We start from the raw sequence: 17,274 nt of genomic DNA, 5'->3' as shown, positions 1-17,274 counted from the left end.
AAACAACCGTTGAATGAAGCCCTCGCGAGCACACATCTGAGAACATCTTCGAGCACATTTTTTTTGCAAAAGCACCAATCAGCAACAGTTGTTCGGAAAACGAATAACAGCTTGTACTTGCCTTGAAAAGCGTAACCAAAAAGTACAACAATCTGCATTTTCTGTGGGAGAAGTACAGCGTACACGCATTCTGAGGAGCTACAGCAGCACTGGAACAAGTACCAAGGGGTACTGTTTTATCTTCTGTATTTTTTTTCAATACCTGAGGCGGTCTTTCTCGAGTCCTTTTTTTTTGGGCTCACACTTGAGAAAGATTTTCCCTGTTTATGCGTCATTCTTGGACAGCATTGTATTCTGCCATTGGCAAACCATAGCCAGGTACTTTGTAATTTGCATTGTACTTTCTGCCTACCATTCTTTCCTTTTGTACCTTGTACTGCACAATTGCATGTACAGGTGTTCCACTTGGGGGCAGGGCATTACTCAACTCTGAGGCTTAGCTTATGCCGCAAACAGAGTTGAGGCAGGTTATTCACTTGGCCAGTGAAGCGTTACAGCGTATGCATTGACAGATTTGCAGTGTGTATGCATATTTTCTGAGCAGAGGTCTATGCAATTTTGAAGCGGTGTATGCATTGTCACTTGCAGTGTGTATGCTTATTCTCGTGCAGAGACAGATGCATTAGTCAGGATTGTCACCCGCACAGGCAGTGGATGCAGGCAGATTGCAGATTGTTGTGACAAATGCTTATCTAGAGCACTACTATGCTTTGAAAGTGCAAATTTGACTTACAGTGTTTGGTCAAAGGTCAATCTTTTCCAGATTGGAGGTCAAATCTCTGATTTTCTTCATGCATTCAAAGGGCTTTTGAGCCACCTCACTTCCAAACTGTAAATTCAGTTGGGGGGGAAGTTTCTGGAGCATTAGAGGTCTAAAATCAGGGACTTTCATCAAAAAATCAGAAATTTACTGTTTTTTGACAGTCCGGGACTGTCAAACAGCAGGTTTGACCATATTTGACTATCAAAAAAAAAAAAGTCAACAAGTACTGCTGTTTTTTTTTATTATATCAGTTCTGGGATTTTTCTAGAGCGATTTGACGCAGCCGTACCGCACTTTCGCCAGCGAAAAAGACAGGAACAGCTTGCTGTACTGTTTCTGTAGCAAGTGGGAGAAAAATATTCAGTTGGTTTTGTGCCACTGAAACAGTACCAAGTTCACTTTTGATCGTACTTGCGCTGCGGGAGAATTTTCTTGGAGTGACTAGTGCTTAATTGCACGACTACAGGGAGTCAGGCGGTTCCATTGAGGAACAAACTCCACTTTCTTTACCATGAGTTCCGGAAGCGACGTGTCGTCCTTGTTCCAGATAAAGAAGCTCGAAGGAGCTAAAAACTACGACATATGGAGGACACAATGCTACAATGTGCTGATGCAGAAGGACCAGTACAAGCCTATAAAGGAGAAGGGTGTTAAGCCCTCCAACGTTACTGATGAGCAGTGGGAGAAGATGGACAACTTGGCCATGTCGACCATTATGCTTACAGTTGTTGATTCACTGGTTGTAGGCATCAGGGATGAACCTACTGCGTGGAGGATGTGGAAACGTCTTGAGGATACTTATGCCAAGAAAAGTGCCACGGGAAAAGCTTACTGGCTGAAAAAGCTTGTTGGTCTTCAAATGAAGGAGGGGACACCTATGTCCACTCATATTATTGAGTTTAACAGCATATTCAGCCAGGTGATCAACCAGGGGTTGAAGCTCGATGATGAGCTGAAAGCTACACTCATCCTATGTTCTCTACCTGAGTCATGGAACACATTCAGAACTTCTACCAGCAACTCAAATGCCATTCTGTTATTTGCAGATGTGGAGAGTGCTCTTCTACAGGAAGAGATGAATAGAAAGAACAATGCTGTTGGGAAGTCGAATGCTTTGAATGCACGCAGCAGGTCCAAGACACGTGGAAACTACAAAGAAAGAGAGAGGAGCAAGTCCCGCTCTAAAAGTGATCTTGTATGCAACTATTGCGGCAAGAAGGGACATATTGAGAAAAAGTGTTTTAAAAAGAAGAACGACCTGAGAGCCAAAGAAGGCAAGACTCAAGGCAAGTCTAAAGGCAAGGAAAAAGAGGAGCTGCATGTTACTTATGTTAGTGACAGTGACAGTGAACATGAGATATGTTTCACCTCTTCACTGGAGGCTCATACACTTCATGCTGGTGATGGATCAGATATGCTTTCCTGGATTATAGATTCAGGTGCTTCCTTTCATGTTACACCCTACAGAGATCTGTTTGTCAGATATGCAGGAGGGCAGAAGGGAGTTGTCTTTCTTGGTGATAACCATGCATGTTCGATCATTGGCATAGGTGATGTCAGGCTTGTTCTTGAAAATGGCCAACAGTTAATGCTCAAAGGAGTCAGGCATGTCCCTGAAGTGAAGAACTTGATTTCCACAGGTTTATTGGATGAGGTTTATTGGATGACGATGGTTATCAGACCACCTTTGGCAGTCAGAAATGGAAAATCAGCAAAGGGGCAATGGCTATTGCCAAGGGTCCTAAGGTTGATACTTTGTATTCACTTCATGCTGGACATTGTCCGCATTCCGATGTAAATGCCGCCGAGCTGCCAAAGATTTCATTGTGGCATAGCCGGCTTGGCCATATGAGTATTAAGGGAATGGAGCAATTGGCTCATTTTGGTTACTTGCCGAGTCTAAAATTTTCAGATTTAAAGAAATGTGAATTTTGTCTCTACGGTCGTCAAGTACAAATACCTCATAAGAGAAGGTCAGATCAGAAATTACAGCTCTTGGAGCTGGTACATACAGATGTGTGTGAGATGCGAGGTTCTAAGTACATACTGTCATTCATAGATGACGCCACCCGCAAAGTGTGGGTTTACACTCTCAAAAAGAAGAGTGATACGTTCAAGGCTTTCACTAAGTTTGTTGCACTGGTCGAAAATGAGACAGGCAATAAACTGAAAGCTTTACGATCTGACAATGGTGGAGAGTATTTGTCCAAAGAGTTTCAAGAATTCTGTGAGGCAAAGGGTATTCAAAGGGTGTTGTCTGCACCATATGATCCTCCACAGAATGGTACCGCTGAAAAAATGTTCAGGACCATTCAAGAGAAAGTCAGATCCATGTTGTCACATGCTGCACTGCCCCACACATTTTGGGCTGAAGCTGTAAAGACAGCTGTGCACCTTATTAATAGGTCACCAAACAAGAGACTATGTGGCGGTGTGCCTGAACAGGCATGGATGGGTAAGCCTCCGTCTTACAAACACCTACGGGTCTTTGGTTGTGTCGCGTATGTGCATGTACGCAGGGAAGACAGAACTAAACTGGATCCAAAGTCTCTTAAATGCATATTCCTAGGTTACGGTGACAAAGGTGAGATGGGCTACAGGATTTGGGATCCCAAGAACAGAAAACTTATACGCAGCAATGATGTCGTGTTTGATGAAACCATCATGTTCAAGGAACCTGTTGTACAGCAGGGACCTTTAAAAGTAACTATTGATGATGACAGGCATCATGGGCAACAAAGACAGGCTGTAAATCAGCCACAACAGCAGCATAACCAGCCATTAAATGATGCTGCAGCAGGTCCTAATGGACAGCCAGGTATGGCAGAAGACATCCCAATGGATGAGGCACAGTTAGGTGATCTTCCTGACATGCAAATGCAGCCAGGAGACATGGGACAGCCACCTTATCTGGGTGATGAACAGGCTGGACAGCCAGCTCAAGACGATGGTCATTGGGTTAGAAGGTCAACCAGACCAACGCGGCAGCCAGAAAGATTTGTTCCAGGCATTGATTATTTGATGCTCACTGATTGTGGAGAGCCTTCATGCTACGGAGAGGCTAGGCAGAGGGCAGACAAGGTTCAATGGGATCTTGCTATGAAGTCTGAAATGGACAGTCTTCACAAGAATGGCACTTGGGAATTGGTATCCTTGCCTACTGGTAAGAAGGTACTGCCATGCAAATGGGTTTATCGACTTAAGGTCACACCTGGTGAAAAGCCAAGGCATAAAGCCAGACTGGTTGCCAAGGGGTTCAAACAGGAATATGGTGTTGACTTTGATGAGATATTCTCTCCTGTCGTTAAGATGACAACTCTCAGAACTGTATTAGCATTGGTTGCACATGCAGATATGGACTTGGTCCAAATGGATGTCAAGACGGCATTTCTTCATGGTGATTTACATGAAGAGATTTTTATGCAGCAGCCAGAAGGTTTTACAGTGAAGGGAAAGGAGAAGCTTGTGTGCAGACTGAAGAAAAGTCTTTATGGTCTTAAGCAGGCACCCAGAGAATGGTATCATAAGTTTGATACATTCATGCGAATCCAAGGTTATAGGAGAAGTGACATTGATCACTGCTTGTATACCAAGAAAGCTTCAGATGGCAGTTTACTGATCCTCATTTTGTATGTGGATGATATGTTGATTGCTGGAAAATCTCATAAGGAGATCAATGCCTTGAAGAAAAGATTGCACCAAACCTTTGATATGAAGGATCTTGGTGATGCCAACCATATACTGGGCATGCGGATACTTCGGAATAGGAAAAAGCGATTGCTATACTTGTCTCAGAAGGAATACATTGGCAAGGTCTTGCAGAGATTTCACATGGAGGGGGGGAAGAGTATTGGTACTCCATTGCCTCCTTATGTGAAAATCAGTGCTTTGGACAGCCCTCAGACAGATGCCGAGAGGGCTGAGATGTCAAAGATTCCGTATGCATCAGCGTGTGGCAGTCTCATGTATGCTATGGTTGCAACCAGGCCCGATATTGCGTTTGCAGTGGGAGTGGTTAGTAGATACATGGCAAACCCCGGCAAGAAGCATTGGAATGCAGTGAAAGGTGTCATGAGATACCTGAAGGGTACACAAGATTTGTGTATATGTTTCGGCAGTCAAGATGCAAAAGTGCAGGGTTATACAGACTCTGATTATGCCGATCACCCTGATACCCGGAAGTCTACTACCGGATATGTTTTCACTTTCACTGGAGGTGCAGTGTCGTGGGTATCTAGAATGCAGCAATGCATTGCTCTGTCTACCACAGAAGCTGAATATATTGCAGCCACTGAGGCATGCAAGGAGGCTATATGGCTATCTCGGCTAGTGGCAGATTTGGGTTATCCATTGGAGATTCCATTGTTGCATTGTGACAGTCAGAGTGCCATACAGTTGGCACGTAATCCTGTCTTTCATGCAAAGACGAAGCACATAGATGTGAAATATCACTTCATCAGGGAGGTGCTTGAGAACAAGCAAATTCAGCTTGTTAAGGTGCATACAGATGACAATCCGGCAGATCTATTAACCAAAGGGTTAGCTGCAGAGAGGTTTGCACACTGCAGATCTCTTATGGGTATTGGTTGAAGCCCGCATATTGGTCTTGTACATTGTATACATTTGCTGTTTTTTATTCTTTCTCTCCTTGAGGGCACACTGCCTTTAAGTGGGAGGTTGTTGGGGTAAAGGCACTGGCCACCCTATGTAAACAGTACTTTATGTTGTACTTTAGTGTAGGACACTTAAGTACGCTAAGTACACATTTGTACTTAGCTGTACTTAAGGGTTACTACCTTATCCATAATATATATAAAGTGTGTGCTTGGGGAGGTACCACTCACTCATTGTGATTATCCCCACGAAAGTCGTGTGCAGTGAGTCAACTCCTACTCCCTACTCTATCTCCCTCTCCATCTCTCAGGGCATGCTCCAGGCCCATGGACATGTGCATGTTCTTCAGCCGCGTCAAGGCTTATATACGGTCCACAAGCAGAACAGTCTCGTCTACATATACGTCTAGATCATGCAAAGGAGAATTATGCATATTTGGAGCAGCAGCATGCAGATTTGCACAACATCAGTCCACCTCCTTGCAAAGGGGCAAAACAGGTTAAAAACACATAGTTGACGTTTTGTTCAGAATTGACTTTAGGCCCACTGATCAATACTGACTATGGCACACATTGGGATAGAGTACCAGGAAAAAAAGGTCTCTAGTTGTGATGAATGAAGAAAACTTCATTCAATTTCTTTTTAGCAAAAACTCTTAGAAATTCTAGCTTGCACTCTTCGGCCGTTACACATGCAGACATGGGAGTTCAATGTAAAAGAAATCTAGACACTCATGTCTGAGTTCGGAATCTACAACCAAGTGTAAATCAAAACATAAGGAATCTGATTTTGCAGCAATGTAACACTTCTGGAGGATAAATATATTGCCTAAAACCCATACAACATAACTAAATGAAAAAGACAATCACATTACGCTCACAACATGGCACATTTTCACAGCTATCAAGAATTAAGTGCCTTTTTACACTTTAATTGACAATTTGACAAACAAAAGAAATTCAAGTAGCCCAACCGATTATAGGCTTTTCGTGCTTGATTGATATTTTGGTTGTAAAGAATCCAATCGATAAGAGAAATTGACATCCCTGCACATGCTTGGCCCCCACCACAAGCTCCCATTTTGTTTATCAACATGTCCACAACACGATCATAAAAAGCTGTTTGCCCAGCGAAGTACTCCAAGATCTAACATCATTAAGAAAATATATATTAGAACCCTCTCTCTCTCTCTCTCTCTCTCTCTCTCTCTCTCTGTGTCTCTCTCTCTCACACACAACAAATATGCTGTTGTCAACAGCCCAACAATGTTTCACTAAAAGCGAGGGGAGAAGTGCGGGGATGCCATGTACACATTGGTACGACCAAGAATGCAAGGATGCAAATAGAGCCTGGAAACAACAAATCCAACAGAGAAGAGAACAAAGCTTGAGCATATGGGCAGGTAGTAAGGCATTAATAAAGGATATATCTCAAGAACAAGCAGGTTGAGAGCTTCGAAGAGCTGAAACAAAATCCCTAAAAGGTCTTTCAGAAACTACACGGCAACAAACCCCAAGAGAGGAAGACACAATGGGAAGATATGATGCGATTTGTCAAAAGCGTATATGAAAGAGATGGGGAAGAAAAAATCAACCACAACTATACTATCAAAGCAAAAAATGGAATCATAACATAGAAGGACGAAAGCTCCGGACTCACAAGGACTAGTAGCAGAGATGCAACATGGGGAGGAGAGAAAATGAAGAAAATGCTGACCAGGCTTATGAATATGGCTCTAGAGAAAGGGTTTCCAATAGATTGGTAGATAAATAGGATTGTACCAATTCATAAGGGGGCCGATAGCAAGATGGCAAAGAATTATCGGAACATCATGGTAAGCAGCCTAGTGGCAAAGTTATACCGCACTATCCTTGAGCAGAAAGTCAGCAAATGGGCGGAGGAACAAGGAGTGAGCCGCCATCCCAGGCAAGGTTTCACCCCCAACACTCAATGGTGGATCATCTAGTTGCTATAAGGGCTGCAACTGAAGAAGTCAAAGGTAGAAAAGAGGCTACCTACTATTGTTTCATAAATTGCAGGAAAGCCTTCTATACAGTGCCATGTAAGAGGTTATGGGAAGGACTGGAAAAGCTCAAAGTTCCTCAAGAACTCATAGAAGCCACATACCGTCTCTACGAGAAGGTACTAGCTGAGTTAGCACAGCCGCCAGTCGATGGGTCATGCTCCAAGGGGAAAGATGTAATGAAGAGTGGATGAGAATGTACAGCAAGGAGGGGGTTGAGATTGCAGTGTTTGCTTTGTTAATGCTTATCTACGCAGATGACGTAGTATTCTTCGCAAAGAATAAGGAGAGCCTGCAAACACATTTGGATGCACTGCAAGATTTCTGCAAACACTCGGGGATGCAGGTTAATGCCATCGAGACACGCAACAAACAAGTAAATGTCACATATGGAGGGGAGCCCCTAGAAATAATCAACTCATATAAATATTTAGGACTCACGGACAACTACAAATGGAATACATGCATGGAAAGAAGGATTCTAGGGGGTTTGAAAGCTCCATATAGCTTCCAAAACAAATGCAAGAAGGCGCATCTATGGAATTGGGAAATGAGAAAGTTTATGTACATCATGCATGTGCAAACAGTATTCCTCCACGGATGCCCATTTGGCACTCAGGGTGTCTAGAACGTACTGGGAAAAATATACGTAAACATTTCCTGATGGGGAGTTGGGGGTTAAGGCACAGACACACTACCCAATCCTACTGGCTGAGACGGATATGGTACCTCTAGAGGGGAAGCATTGTGTCAATTCATACTAACCAGTAGGACTTAGGGAGACGACGGATCGGAGGACTAGAGCGAGAGACGCGGTAGACCTGCTAGCGGGTTGAGGCACAGATCAGACTCAGAGACCTACCCTCCATGGTTTCCAGATCGCGGGCACGGCCGATGAGAGCGACAGTAGCACTTGTTCGTCACGAGGCCATAGCCAGGAGACCACAACAGACCCACACCCATTGATAGCTATCAGTGCCCCATCGCAAGCTTTATGCCACCACAACCTCTTGCATCACCGACCCCACCCCCTCATGCTTGACTTCCGGATGACTATCGCAGTGCTACCACCCCCCCATATTTCCATGAGTCCAGGGATTTCTTTCTAAGTATCAGTATCATTATGAATATGGCTTTTGCTTGTATTCGTCATGGCTGTTGATGCCCACTTAGAGGCTCCAGCCCTTTAGCTTGTCGTATCAAGTTTTTTCAGTCTCAGAGACTTTTAATAAACTTTCTCTCTCTCTCTCTCTCTCTCTCTCTCTCTCTCTCTCTCACACACACACACACACACACACATCATGACTTAAATCTTTGCATAAGACTCGCCACATCATGCACATAGCTAGTGTACAACAAAAGATTGTGACGATGCTAATTGCTATCTTTATTATTGATGGCTCTTGCAATCACCAATGGACTGTTGAATACCACAACTCGCTTCCTTTAATATGCAAGAAAAAATATAACATATGGGTGCTCAATGGAGAGGTTAGAACTGTTGGATGTGTCCCACTACTGCTTAACCCTCAAGATCTTGGGCATCATGCACTCGGGTGAGAGCGAAACTCTAACAACAGTGCAAGCCTACAATCGGCCAAAGCTTGAGTTCATCCAAACTAGGCTTTTCTCCTTTGGCCAGCACAAGCAAGATTACGTCCTAGAGTGTCTCAATCCTTTTTTACATGGCAGATTGGGCTTTCAAAACATCAACATCCTTTCTACCATTACCATGACAAACCACTCCAATTTTCAACATAGACAAGTCTAGGCGATGGCCTCCTTCACAAGGCATCCAAATACCTGAGAGCCTATATCGGGAGGAGCATATGGGAGAGATTATCATGCAGATTTGATCTGTGATAACCAATGCCATTCGTAAATCTAGTGATGGTTGCCAAGCCCAGGCTCTTAGTCATGGTCAGGAGCTCTATGAGCAGGAGCAAGCTCTCCAATGTGACTTGACCTTCATTGAGTCCTTGAGGAAGCAACAACCTTCAATTGCTTTGACCTCACAATGTTGAAAGCCCCTGTGCAAAGTACTCCTTCCATCTAGCCCCAGCCCTACAAACACCTAGCTTCAATGAGCAAAACGTCCTTGGATCCCGAGAGGTTCTAAAGATGACCACGTCTTCTACCACAAGCTTTTTCAAGCAGAGCACACCTCTCAACCAATGGAGGTTGTCTAGCCACACATCTCCTTTTCCATCTCTTAGAAAGGTGACAATCAAGTTGGAAGTTGTCTTTCAAGTTAGCTTGAACCACTACAGGCCACCCCAACCCTAAGCTGTAGTGGACAATACGGATCTGTTTCACCTTCTTTTGTCACTTCTCATACATCATCTCGATCTGCTTAGGTTGACCTTGCAACAGATCATTCCCAATCAGAGCATTTGTCACGAGGACGTGAAATTAGGGGACTTTTGATTTGTGACTCCCGTAATTTGCGCATGACTACCTTGCGCCTCTGGGGCGCGAGGGTCCAACCATGGGGCGGGACTTGGGGAATTAAAATTCCCTAGTGGGCCCTTGGAAATAGTGAATGTGCGCCTAGTTACTAGGCAATTAATTCCTAGGGCCAAAGTGTGCAACAAGGAGGCCAAAAGAGTGGTGCAATAAAAAATTACTAATTTTAGCACAGGACTCCAAACAGGAAATTGCGATTTGTTTTAAGGCTGTCCACGCTCTGGAGAAAAGATTGAGATTTGATTTCTGGAGACTTCCGGGTGTTGTTACTGATTTTGGTAACTTACCAGGCGTGGGTGTTCGCTTCTAAGCTACTTTTGGGGCTGTGCCAGAGCAGAATCAGCTTATCTCCATGGATCTAGGGTTTTCCAGCCCGGGTGAAGAAGGCTTGTCTTTGCCTGCTTTTGTCGTTGCCTGATTGGTTGCTGGCTGGTTATTGTGTTTGGGTTTCTTTCCTCACGAAGAAAGGTTGATTTATGTTGTTGGCAGTGGCCAAGGAGGCTATAGATTGAGGCAGCCCGTTGGAAAGTGCTTTGTCGATTGATTGCACCAGAGTTCAATTGTTGAGGGCTTTGTCTTGCAGTTGTTCAGCTGTGTTTGGCTAGTTGGGCACTTCGTTGTGAGATTGCAGGTGTGGCTCAAACAGTGGGTGCTATTGGGATCTTTGTTGCATGCTTTAGTTGGCTGAGGATACAGGATTGTCTAGTGATTGGATGCCGTTCACCGTTTGAAGTTGAGCAGGGAATTACAGGGTAGGCTTGGTGCAAGTCCAGCAAACTAGGTGAAGAAGACAGCATACTATTCAATAAGGGGACGAGCATTTTCCGAGCAAAATCTTCCGAGCATCCGAGCGAAGGAAAAAAAAAAGCTTCCAACTATGCAAAAATATGGCAAAAATGGATCAGAAGAAAGCATAGTTTCACTTAGAAATATGCAAAGTATTATAGCAATGCATATTTTATACACAAATCTTTACATGAATCTTTAGGAATGGTGAGAACATAATGGGATGGCTTTTGAAGAAACCCACATGTAGAGTAGACTTCTCTATGAAAATTCCCTTATGATCCTTCTTACAACTTTTACTTAATAGGAAGTGACATTGAAAAACCTCTCTCAACCTATCTTCATGAAAGGGTTTCTTCAAAGTAAACTCATTGAAGCAAGCCATCCAAGTAGTTTCGCCAACGAAACCCCTTTGAAGTAGGTCTTCCAAGGTAGTTTCGCTCGCGAAACTACCTTGGACAACACTTTTAAAAGTGACATAACTTTCACATCCAATGTCCAAATATAGTCATTCAGCCACTCAAATTGATCGGAACACCCCATTTGAGCACATATATGGAGTTATATTTTGAAAAATCTTGCATATATAGTGTTAAATATTACATGTATTTTATCAGAGTAATATATAAGCCCAAGTTAATACTTATTTATAGTAATTTAAACTTCTTTAGAAACATGTCCATAAATATCTTGTTATTTATGCTTTAAAAACACTAGAAAGATATTGTCATATCATATAAATGTGTTGATAAGTAATTATATATGTATAGTATTATTACATTGAGAGTGATTATGAGGGATGTTTCTTAAAGGAATTATTTTTCAACACTTTTTTAAGGTAATAACACGGGTACAAAGGGATGTATATGAATAAGAAAATTTATGCTATGTAAAAATGAATGAGTGACTAGTCTGTATATTTTTATGATAAAGGGATCTAGTTCTAGTGAAAATAAAAGTATTAAAACCATGTTTTCTAAAGAAATACAATTTTTAAATTTCTTGAAAAACACGCTCGGATAAACCTGCTCATAGGTTTTTGCTCGTAAAATTAACGCATCCAGTACAGTAAATATGTCACACAAGGAGAGATCTGTGAGCCTTACTGAGGAGGAGGAAGAGCAGATGTCTCAGTCTCTTAGTGGTGACCAAGGTGCAAGAGAGGAGACCCAGCATGTTGCAGAGCATCAAGATGATCGAACCAATGAGGAGGATGTGGAACTATTCAAGGCACACAACTTTCAGGATCAGCCCTCTCAAATCCCCTATGGTCAGCAACAGTCTAATGCGATTCCGAGGCCGACTCAAGGTAATAATTTTCAGTCCATGGTTTCCGGACAGCAAGGAGTTATGGCAAACCCGGTGCAGCCAGGTTATTTTGGTGGTGGTTCCGTGTTTCAGGCTATGGTCAGTCCACAAGCCCAATTTTCAGATATGCTTTCTAGTCAAACAGCTGGGTTTCAGCCTAGTTTACAGCTCATGGGACAGAATATGATGTATGCAAATGCTGGAGCAGCCCCAGGGATGCAAACAGGTATGCCGAATGCAGCAGCAGGTAGCCTTGCTTTGGGAAATATGCAAAATATGAGTGCAGGTTTGAATAATACAGCTTTTCCCAATGCTAGTAGTGTGGGAGATAGAGTGAGTGCTGCTGTCCCTTTTGCCCAGGCACCTGTTTATGACAATTTGGCACCTCAAGGAAAGTTAAAGGACTATAAAGAGGCAGGTGCAACCGTGAAATTTGAGACATTTAGTGGGGTACAGGTAAACTTAAGGCCTTGACCTTTTTGCAGCAGTTTGATGCAAGGAATTTCACAGAGTCATCTAAAATACGCCGGGCTGCAAGTTTTCTAAAGGGGAACGCACTTCAGTGGTGGACCACTATGCTTATGCAAAACACCGCTCCAACCACGTGGGTAGGGTTCAAGCAGGTGTTTTCAGCTGCGTGGCTTACCACGACTTTTGAAGTAGATATCATGGCTGCTTGGCATGAGCTGAATTCCATTAATTGCCGCAATTTAGAGGAGTATAACAGCAAGTTTTAGGCGGCTTTGTTGCCCATTAGCTCCTACCGGCTTGTTCCTTTCACTGAGCAGGTTGAGAAATATTGTTGCGGGCTGCCTAAGGAGTTGAGAGACTACTGCACGAAGACTCAAGTCTCCAATATGTCTCAACTTATCGAGAATGCTAGCACGGCATATGCTTTGATGCAGGGGAGGACTTCTGGGTTCAAAGGTGGACAGAAGCAAGAATCTAAGAAAGATGACACAGATAAGAGAACTGGGTTCCGATTTTCCAAAATAGAGAAGAAGGCTAATCGTCAGAAGGCTGCATTTGTTACAGGGAGGCGACAAAACAATAAAAAGGCAACTACGTATTTGAGTCCACAGGAGCGGAAAACTCTCTATGAGGAAAGTGTTTCAAATGCAAAGAACCAGTCATGTGTCTCTGGATTGCCCAAAGTGGAATGAGGAGAAGGCTGAGGCAAGCAAAGGAGATCAGAAGGGGAAGAAACAGAAGACCATGGCTGGTTTGATGCCTGATGTGATCAGTGAGCAGCCCTAAGGTGAGGAAACTGAGTTATGCAAAGCTTGGGGTAAGGTTCGGGATCAAACAGCCCTTGTTTTCTTTGATCTAGGTGAAAAGGCCAGTTTTATTTCTCCCGAGATGGCAACAAGATTGGGCATTCGAGCTAAGGAGATGGAACCGAGCTGTGAAGCTGGCATGGCTAACCCGGAGTTCACCAGTCCTGTCACACCTATCATAGGGAAGTTGTGCTTGCATATTCAGTCTTTCGTGGACAGCAAAGACTTTTATATTATGCCACTTGCAGGTTGTGACGTTTTGTTGGATATGCCATGGATAATTACAGTTTTGCATAAGGGGAAGACCCATGTAATTGACGCAAAATTAAAAGGGGAGTATGTCCCAGTTGTAACGGCTTCTGTCATTAATTCTGTAATGAAAAGTCATATTTTTGTGTACATGGTTTTTGCTAGAGAGATACCCCTTGTAAATGAAGAGCATATTGTTTCCCGTTTGGAAAAGCAAAGGGCTGTTTTCTAACTGAATTTTCAGATTGCTTTTCTAATGAGTTGCCTAGTGAGCTTCCACTAGGAAGGCTAGAGGACCATGGGGTTGACATCATACCTGGCAGTAGTCCACCCAATAGACCACCTTACAAAGTTAGTGCAGCACAGCAGGAGGAGATTATGAGTCAAGTAAATGAACTTTTGGAGAAGGGGCTGATTCAGCCTAGTTCATCGCCTTATTGCTCTCCAGTTCTGTTGGTTTAGAAGAAGGATGGTTCTTGGCATATGTGTATTGATTACCGCACCTTGAATAAGATCACCATTAAGAATCGCTTCCCTATACCCAGGATAGATGATATTCTGGATAGGTTGAAGGGGGAAGCTGTTTTCAGCCGCATTGATTTAAAGAGTGGGTACCATCAGGTTCGCATATGTCCAAAGGATGTGCATAAGACGGCGTTCAGGACTTCTTTTGGGTTGTATGAGTTTTTGGTTATGCCTTTCGGACTCACTAATGCTCCTACCACCTTCAATCGTATGATGGAAAGGATCTTTCAAGACCACATAGCCTTCATGGTACATTCTTTGATGACATGATTGTATTTTCGAAAGATGAGGAGGAGCATCAGGAGCATCTCGCGATTGTGTTCGCTGAGCTCAGGAAGCAGGGGTTGCTCATAAACGCCAAGAAGAGTGAGTTTTTCATGGCTGAGATTCATTTTCGGGGGGGGGGGGTCATATGGATCCAACTAAAGTGGAAGCAATACGGAGTTCGCCACAACCAAAGAATTTGCAAGAGGTTCGTAGTTTCTTGGGTTTGTGTTCCTACCACCGTCGTTTTATCCGTCACTTTGCAGAAATTGCAGCCCCTATGCATGCACTTTCCAAGAAGGAAAGACCTTTCCAGTGGACACAAGCGGAGAATGACTCTTTTGAGGAGTTGAAGCGCAAGCTTACAACAGATCCGGTGTTGATTTTACCTGACTTAAGGAAGTCTTTTCATATGCATGCGGATCGGTAAAAATGGTATTGGAGCTGTTCTCACACAGGATGGGCATCCTGTAGCTTATGAGAGTCGCATTTTACAGCTAGCTGAGTTGCATTTACAGATTTACAAGAAGGAGATGTTGGCTGTACTCCATGCTTTATCCACTTGGAAACATTATCTATTGGGAGCTGATTTTATAGTACAGACGGATCATCAGTCTTTGCACTACTTCTTGACCCAATCTAAGCTGTCCGAGAAGCACATGAGGTGGGCAAACTTCTTGTTAATGTTTCATTTTCAGATTGTACATGTTGAGGGCAAGAAGAATGTGGTAGCAGATGCTTTGTCCGAGAAGCCACAAGTTTCAGCTATTACAATTGCTTATCACAATGAGTTGGATGTAATGAAGAATTACTATGCGGAAGATAAGCAATTTGCTGAAATTTATGACCAGCTTAATAATGGACAGAGGCACGAGCATTATGTGCTTAAGGATGGGTTTATGATGATGCATGGCAAGTTGTGTGTAACTAAGCAGCTAAGGCAAAAGGTCATGAGAGAATGTCATGATCCACCGCATGCGAGACATCGAGGTATTGATGCTACACTTAAGACAGTGGAGCATTTCTTTTATTGGCCTACGCTGCTTCGCGATGTTGATGAGTATGTTCGCATGTGCCTAACCTGTCAAAAGGCGAAGTATGATCGCAGGAAGACTCCTAGACTATTACGTCCTTTGCCCATATCCGATGGACCATGGGAGAGCATAGCCATGGATTTTATTTTTGATTTGCCGAGGACACCTACAAGTAATGATGGAATATGGACGATCATTGATCGCTTCAGCAGGCACGCGCACTTCATCCCTATACCAAAGAAGATTGGGGCAAATCATATGACGAAGTTATTCATGCAGAATATCTTCAAGTACCATGGTATGCCAAAGTCCATTGTGAGTGATAGAAACCTGCGCATGACTAGCTTGTTTTGGCAGGGAATTTTTGAGAATACGGGCACTACTCTCCTATTTTCTTCTGCTTTTCATCCACAGACCGATGGACAATCGGAGGAGGCTAATTCCACAGCTCTAGATTTGCTAAAATGCTATGTTTCGGAGCACCAGTCACAATGGGAGAAGTTCTTACCATTGGTGGAGTATGCATACAATAACACGGTACATTCTTCCATAGGTAAAGCTCCATTTGAGATAGTGGAAGGCCGACGTAAGATTCCACCCATCTTGCAGACAAAAGTTAAAATTTTTGAGGGCCGAGGCTGATAAGTATGTGAAGAGCTTGGACATAGCTTATCAAAAGGTGAAACAAGCATTGCAAAAGTCACAGGAGAAGCACAAAAAGGCAGCAGACAAGCACAGGCATGACGTTGTCATCAAAGAAGGTGATTATGTCTTGCTGTGTTTTCACAAAGCAAGGCTGAAAAGTGCACGAGGTCATATTCGGCTATTCCCTAAGCTAAGTATGAGGTACTATGGGCCTTTCAAGGTAACTCAGTAGATTAATGACGTAGCATTTTGCTTACAATTACCTGATCATTGGAAGATTCACAATGCTTTCCATGTGAGTCTCCTTAAGCCTTTTCAAGGTGATGTGCCTACGGATTTGCCTTTGGAGATCCACCCAGAGGAGGAAGACTTGGATGAGATCCTTACACCCGAGTAGATTCTAGCACATAGGGAAAGGAAGGTAAGAGGTAAAGTTGCACGACGCTACTTGGTGAAATTTTGTCATTATACATCATTGCATGCGAAGTGGATGGACGAGGACGAGTTGGCAAATAATCCTCAAGTGTTACAGCTTTATCTTGAGGCTTTCTAGTTGGAGCCCACTTTGCGTGGCACTCATTCAAGTTCGGCAGAGCGCCACGTGTCTGTAGCATTACCTGATGCACAGGGGGGGAGTTAGCGCTTCCATTCCTGTTGTACAGACCTGCTCGTGTATTCTAGAGGACACTTGGTGTTGCATTTTTTTTTCACCCGAGGTACTGGTGCTAACAGTATCTTCACCGTGAGGGCCTCTATGATTGGTGTACTAGTCACTTGGTTATGATGCATCTTATGTGCAATGTATTATGTATGTGTTACCATGGCTCTACAGATACATACTCATTGTTGGTTGACCTATTGGCGGCATTGGTATGCTGTCCTTTCAAGTTTGGTTGGTGTGTTGGGTCGCTCCCATTCCAAACTTGGTTGATTAGTTGATGACATTGTTGGCTGTCTTTCAGATTTGGTTATTTTTCTATTTCAGCTTTGGTTATTTCATTTGTTTTTTATTTTTCCATTGCTATTATTTCTTTTTGTTTTGGTTCGCAGGCAATCGAGGACGTTTGCCTTCTTTCAAGAGGGGGGGGTTGTCACGAGGACATGAAATTATGGGACTTTTGATTTTGCGACTCCCGTAATTTGCGCGTGACTGCCTTGAGCCTCTGGGACGCGAGGGTCCGGCCATGGGGCGGGACTTGGGAAATTAAAATTCCCTAGTGGGCCTTTGGAAATAGTGAATGTGCGCCCAGTTACTAGGCA

At 43.4% G+C, this 17,274-nt stretch overlaps 1 protein-coding gene across 1 annotated transcript in view; it reads right to left on the bottom strand.

Annotated features, from left to right (window-relative positions):
* Positions 1-17,274, bottom strand: part of LOC147904816 (U3 small nucleolar RNA-associated-like protein) — a 45,571-nt gene that overhangs the window by 13,217 nt on the left and 15,080 nt on the right. Inside the window, exon 4 of the mRNA XM_087388524.1 lies at positions 6,411-6,583. Within this exon, the coding sequence (XP_087244650.1) occupies positions 6,411-6,583 (173 nt within the window). The remainder of the gene's footprint in view (positions 1-6,410; positions 6,584-17,274) is intronic.

Source organism: Dipteris shenzhenensis, chromosome 2, assembly GCF_047967505.1.
Source record: "Dipteris shenzhenensis isolate YYH24624 ecotype China chromosome 2, Dip_SZ_1.0, whole genome shotgun sequence".
Taxonomy (NCBI): Eukaryota; Viridiplantae; Streptophyta; class Polypodiopsida; order Gleicheniales; family Dipteridaceae; genus Dipteris; species Dipteris shenzhenensis.
Note: the sequence above shows the minus strand (reverse complement) of the source record. Positions and strands in the feature narration are given on the sequence as shown.